The 6,000-nt window shown below is 56.0% G+C and overlaps 1 protein-coding gene across 1 annotated transcript in view; it reads left to right on the top strand.

Moving 5' to 3' along the window:
* The first annotated feature begins 5,259 nt into the window (after window positions 1-5,259).
* NFATC1 (nuclear factor of activated T cells 1) overlaps window positions 5,260-6,000 on the top strand; it is a 100,315-nt gene continuing 99,574 nt past the window's right edge. The window contains exon 1 of the mRNA XM_080683474.1: window positions 5,260-5,684. Coding sequence (XP_080539600.1) covers window positions 5,558-5,684 — 127 coding nt within the window. The 5' untranslated portion in view covers window positions 5,260-5,557. The remainder of the gene's footprint in view (window positions 5,685-6,000) is intronic.

Genomic DNA, 6,000 nt, shown 5'->3' with positions numbered 1-6,000 from the left:
AGGACAGATGTATAGTCTTCTTTCTTCTCATAGCTGATGGAAAAAGCAACTGTATAGAATAATGTGCATATAATGTGATGTTGGGACTATAAGTAATAGAAATGTAATAGGCTGCAATATATCTGCCAATAACAACACAAAAGAAGTGGGTGGAGCAAAGCTGTTTTGGTTAAGGAAGTGGCTGCAGGTGGTAAAGTAATAATTGCTACAATGTATTGTGGGGTTTGTAGCATCACTATTTGTAATATGTCCAACATAGAAGGGAGAGAACAGGTAGGCCGCTGTAGGGTTACTATGTATATGTGTCACTAGCATTAAGCTGCTTGTGATGTGTTTTTGTTGTTGTTGTTAATTCTCACCTGAGGATATTTTTTCCATTGCTTTTCAGAGAGTGGAAGGGAGGGATGTAGGAAGAGGGAGAGAGAGAGAGAAACATCGATGTGAGAGAGACCAAACCTGAAACCCAGGTTCCTGCCCTTGACCAGGAATCAAACCCGGGACCCTTTGGTGTTCGAGCCAATACTCTAACCACTGAGAAACAATGGCAAGCTGCTTGTGATGTTAATGTGTGTGGTAAACCCTAGAACAACCAATAAGAAAATAACTTATAAAAAGTAAAAAATCATTAAGTAATTAAAATGCTCCATTTAGAAAACTACCACTCAACATAAGAGAAAGCAATAAAGAAGGAATAGAGGAACAAAAAAGACACGAGAAAAACAGAAAACAAAACAAGTAAAATGGCAGGTGTGAATCCAAGTAACAATATTGATATGATTAAGTCAATCAAAGACAGAGATTGTCAAATTGAACAATGAAACACAATCCAACTTTAAGCTGGTTATAGGAGACACACTTTAGACTCAAAGGTGGAAAAAGACAATTATGCAAAGCAGATTTTAACACAAAAGTTTTGTTAAAGATAAAGAGGGATATTTCATGAATTTCATGATAATTAAAGGCCAATCTATCAGTAAGACAACAGCAAGTATAAACACATGTGCCCCTAACAACAGAGTTCCAAAATATAGGGTGTCCCACAAAATGTATACACACAATGTAGATTCTATTACATTTTGAAAATGAGATGTATTTTAATAAACACTGCTCTTATAATTATTCAGTGTGTATACATTTTTGGGACACCCTGTGTATAAAGCAAAACCGGAAGGAATGAAGGGAAAAACTGATTGTGCTACAGAAATACCCCACCAGAGACTTCACTACCCCACTTTCTTTTTTTTGTTGTTGTTAATCTTCATCCAAGGGTATTTGTTCCATTGATTTTTGGAGAGAGTGGAAGGGAGGGTGGAGGGGAGAGAGAGAGAAACATTGATGTGAGAGAGACACAGCAACTAGTTGCCTCCCACATCAGCCTGACCAGGGCTGGGGAATGAACCTGGAACCCAGGGTCATGCTCTTGACCGGGAATCAAACCTGTGACCCTTTGGGGCTCATGCTGATGCTTTAACCACTGAGCCACTGGCCAGGGCAATACCACACTTTCCATAATGGATGTAACAACCAGACTGGCGATCAACAGAAACCGGAAGACTTGAACAACACCTGAGACCAACCAGGCATTCCAGACATCTGTAGAACACTCAACCAACAGCAGAATACAGATTCCTCTCAAGTGCACATGGAACGCTGCCAGACAGACCACACACAGGGCAGGGCAGAGGCAGGTGTACAGCTGTTCACATGAAAAATACTAAAATAATTAATAAATAACAATACAAGAATAAACTCTGTTTCGCATACTCACAACTGTACACCTCCTTTTGCCCCATCCTGTACTAGGTTAGGAAACACACAAGCTGCCTCAGGCCGGGACTGGGGGCTAGGGAGGTGGGAGGAGACTTAGCAGACAGACCATAAGGACCCGGGAAAGAGGGTGGGAGGTGGGTGGGAAGAAGGCTCAGAGGTATGGGGAGATCATGCCTGTGGGGGGGTGAGGGGTAACAGTGATGGGCGAGGTCTCCCAGTGAGGAGGTCCCTGAGTGGCTGCTCCAAGTGTGGAGGGTGAGGAACCAGGTGCAATGCTGAGCGGTTTGTGGGGTTTCCTGACGCCCTAGGCATGTGCCCCAGGGCGGGAAGTTGACTGATTGATGATTGATTGGTTGATTGATTGACTGAGGTTTCAGATCTGGTGGTCAGGCTGAGGCTAGGCAGGGAGGCCAATGAAGAAGGCCTTTGGATGGGGGTTGCATAGATGAGATAGTGCACAAGTAAAAGCACAGTGTTGGATATCTGAACCCCAAATTTGCAGATCTCTAAGAGCACCCCAAACTTAAAAGGAAAGTCTGAATGTGCTGACACAGAAGTATAATAAAAGGGAACACTTTCTTTCTCAACTCCAGTCATAGCTGTGAAATTTACTTCCTTTGGCTTTAAAAAAAAAAAAAATCCCAGCAGTTTACTTAAAAGGAATTGACCTCTCCATAATTCTGATTTCTTAGCTTACTTCCAAGCTCCACACTCTGGCTCAGTGCCAGGCCCTCAAGCCTGCTTCCAGGCATCTCTGCCCGCCGGTGCGCTCCCTCCCGCTGGGTAAAGGGTGCTGTCAGGTAGCATCCACCCCTGTAGGGGAAAGGAGTCAGCGCAGTGTTCCTAAATGGAAAGTATTAAAGCGGCCACCACCGCGGCTCAGATGTGGACCGAGCTAGAACAAGCATCCACGTTTAACCCGCAGATGTTTGCGTGATGTTCCTGAGCAACAAGTGATACCTGGGTGCGCGCGACTGAGTTACAGGAGGAAAGGGTGGGCCTGGCCAGGCGCCTGAGCAGGAGCCCCCTCCCCTCCCGGAGAGGCTGGGCAGCCCCAGGCCAGGTGCGCCGAGGTCCCGCGGGGCTCCCAGGGCAGGAGGCCAGAGCTTTCTCAGGTCCTCCTGACCCGGCTGGACCGCCCACATCGCCAAAGACCGCGTCTCCATAGCAGTTGTGCTTAAACACAAAACCCAACCAACGTGACTGCCCGGGTCCCTAGAAAATCCCGGACCGGGTGGAACATCCCGAGTGCGCGCCAGGAGAACGGGCTTGGCATCCAAGGGGACTTTGAAAATGGTAAGCTTCTCGGTGTATTTGCCCCAATAATCCACAGAAACAGCAGTAATCTAAAAATAGTCTTGTTTTCTGCCCTAAGCTCCTTTTAACTTCGTTAGTCATCACCCATTCTTAAAATAAAATCCGTGTAACGTCTCTCCTGGTAGCGGCTATAAACACACCTCAAGAGGAAGCGGGAGGCCCGGCCGGCGGGAGGGGCGCGCAGGGGCCGCGGCCGCAGCACGGAGCTCGGGGGCCGCGCGGTGGCCGCAGGACCCGCCGCGGACCCGGGGGCGCGCTGGCCGCAGAGCTGTGCCGCCGCCTCCGGAACTCCCTACGCCTTGGCGCGCGGCCACCGTGGTCCCGGCAACGGCATTAAACAGAGGGAAACAGACGGGGATTCCGTCACCGGGCGGGGGAATAAGGAGGGCATTGAGAGCAGACAGGAAAGAGCTTTTCTGGATGGAGTGAAAATTATTTACCGAGGGGGAGGGGAGGACCAGCCACCTTGGCCAACAGCCCCGGCTCCGGCTCTTCCCCGTCCAAGGGCGCACCCGCCCATGTGGGTCCCGCGGGCTCTGGGCCGGGGAGGGGGGGCGCCCACGCGTGTGAAAGTGCTGGAGGGGCAGAGGTGGGGGTCAGAGTTGACTTTAATACGACATGCGGGACCTCCCTTCGCTTCCCCCGCAACAACTCAACCTCCTCCTCCGGCGCATTCGGGGGGGGAGGGGGCGCGGGGGGCGGAGATCAGTGGACGGAAACTCTCCAGGCAAAATCCTTGGCCGGGGGCGGGAGTGGCGAACGGGAAACGGAAACTCTCCAGGCAAAATCCTGCACCCAAGTCTGGGTACACCATTGCAAAAAGATCTTGTGAAGGGAGGTGGCGCGGGGGGGCGGGGGGAGGGAGGGGAAGGGGGTGGTGCGAGGACGGCGCGGTCCTGGCGCCCCCTGGCGGCCTCCCCCGCCGGATTCGAGCTTCTCACAGCATCCGGCATCCTCGCCCAGTCCCCCACACCCTCAGCGTCCTCGCGGGGGTTTTCCCCAGCCTCGGTGTCCTCGCGGGGCCCCCCTCTCCCTGCGCCTGGGCACCAGTTATCAGCGTGAGAGCATGTGTACAGGTAGTGACTCCTGAAAAGTGTGACACCCACACCGACACCCCAGGGGTGAGGGGTTTAGTGGGAGACCTGGCACGGAGAGATTTCGGTTCTGTCCAGTGGACGTCGCTGGGCAGTTTGCTATCACTTACTGTCCCACCCGATTAGCTGTCTAGACCCCCTTTCCCTGGGTTCCCCATTTCCGTGGGTCCTGGGCCTGGATTCATTTGGGGGACCCATCGGCACCCCGCAGGCCTCCTGGATCCCCGCAGCAGACACGTCTCTTGCTTTTGGGTTTATTTTAAACCACATAAGGGTGGCGTGCCATAGATTTATGGGTTTTGTACACCAGACATTTTTACCGCCCTAACACTCCAGTCCCTTCCATCCGCGGCCAACGAGAAAATATGGTCCCGTTTGGCAGCCGAGCTGCTGCGCAGAGGCCGAGAATTTGAAAGAGGAAAGTGTTACTTGAACGGCGGCGTCGGCGCTACGGGGCCCAGAGCAGCCCCGCTGGCCGATCCCGAGCCGAGGGCCGGAACCGGGGGCCCAGAGCCGGGGGAGGGGCCCCGCGGCTCCCCTGCCCACCCCAGCTCCTGCAACCGGAGATGGGATGGCTCGGGCATTTACACAGTGAAACGACAGTAAGTCGAGGTACTGGGACTGCCGTGCAATCTGTTAGTGATTTGGCGGGGTGGGAATTTCCTTTCTCGGGCCTGCCAGTGGGAGCGCTTTTCCAAATTTCCACCGCGGGGAAGCCTGCGATTTTACATAATGACTTCAGCATGCCGCGCTCTGGCGCCCCTCGTCCCTGCTACCCCGCCGCCCCGCTCTAGGGCAGGGAGCGACTCTCTCAACCCCCGCTGGACCCGGTCAAGGCTGGTCCGTGCACAGTCCCCCCACGCGAGCCCCTGCCCGCCTCACTTGCGTCCTAAGCCGAAAGAGGGGCAGCCCGGTACGGGGAGGGGCCCCGCGCTCAGCACTGGTCCCCCGGGTCCGCGCCGGCTCGGGCGGGCGGGGCGTGATGTCATGGCAGGGAGGGGGCGAGGGAGCACCGGGCGGCGGGAGGCGGGGGAGGTGTTTTCCAGCTTTAAAAAGGCAGGAGGCAGAGCACGGCCCTGCGTCAGAGCGAGACTTTGAGACTCCGGACTCGCAGGCACAGTCGCTGCGAGGGATCCGGCTGCCAAGCGTGGGGACCGGGCACGGGCGCACCCCTCCTAGCCCTGCCACTGCCACGCCGCTTGGGTCCCGGGCCGCAGCCGCTCCGCCACACGCGCACACGCCCCTGGATGACATTTCTCCGGGGCGCGCGACGCTGAGCCCAGGCAGCGCGCGTCCGCCGGGGAGTCAGCTTCCCGGGAGCCCGACCCCGGCGGTGCCCGCTCCTCCTCCTGTTCCGCGCCGCCGCGGCCGCGTGGATGCCAAGCACCAGTTTTCCAGTCCCTTCCAAGTTTCCACTCGGCTCTCCGGCTGCCGGCTGCGGGAGAGGAGAAACTTTGGGGCCCGCGCCGCCCGCCGGCGGCACCATGAAGTCGGCGGAGGAAGGTAAGCCCGTGAGGCTGCCGCCCCCCACACGGCCCCCCAGCCCTGGCCCTGACGCCCCCAGCCCTGCGCCCACCGCCCCCGCGCCTGTGCCGCGGGCGCGAGCCCCCGGGGTCCGACCCGGGGAGGGGCCGGCTGGCATCTGCGCGCGCGGAGGGGCGCAGGTCCCCGGCGCGCTGGCGGGCGCGCAGCACAGATTGGGAAGCGGTGTCCCCCTGGTGTTTCCCCGGAGGAGCCCTGATTTCGAGCGCGCCTTCTTGCCAATAGGTGTCTCCTCTTCTCCAGCTCTGAGTGCGCGCTTTCGGCCTTTGCTGGTGCA

Source organism: Plecotus auritus (genome assembly GCF_963455305.1).
Source record: "Plecotus auritus genome assembly, chromosome: 8".
In the NCBI taxonomy this organism is placed as follows: Eukaryota; Metazoa; Chordata; class Mammalia; order Chiroptera; family Vespertilionidae; genus Plecotus; species Plecotus auritus.
Note: the sequence above shows the minus strand (reverse complement) of the source record. Positions and strands in the feature narration are given on the sequence as shown.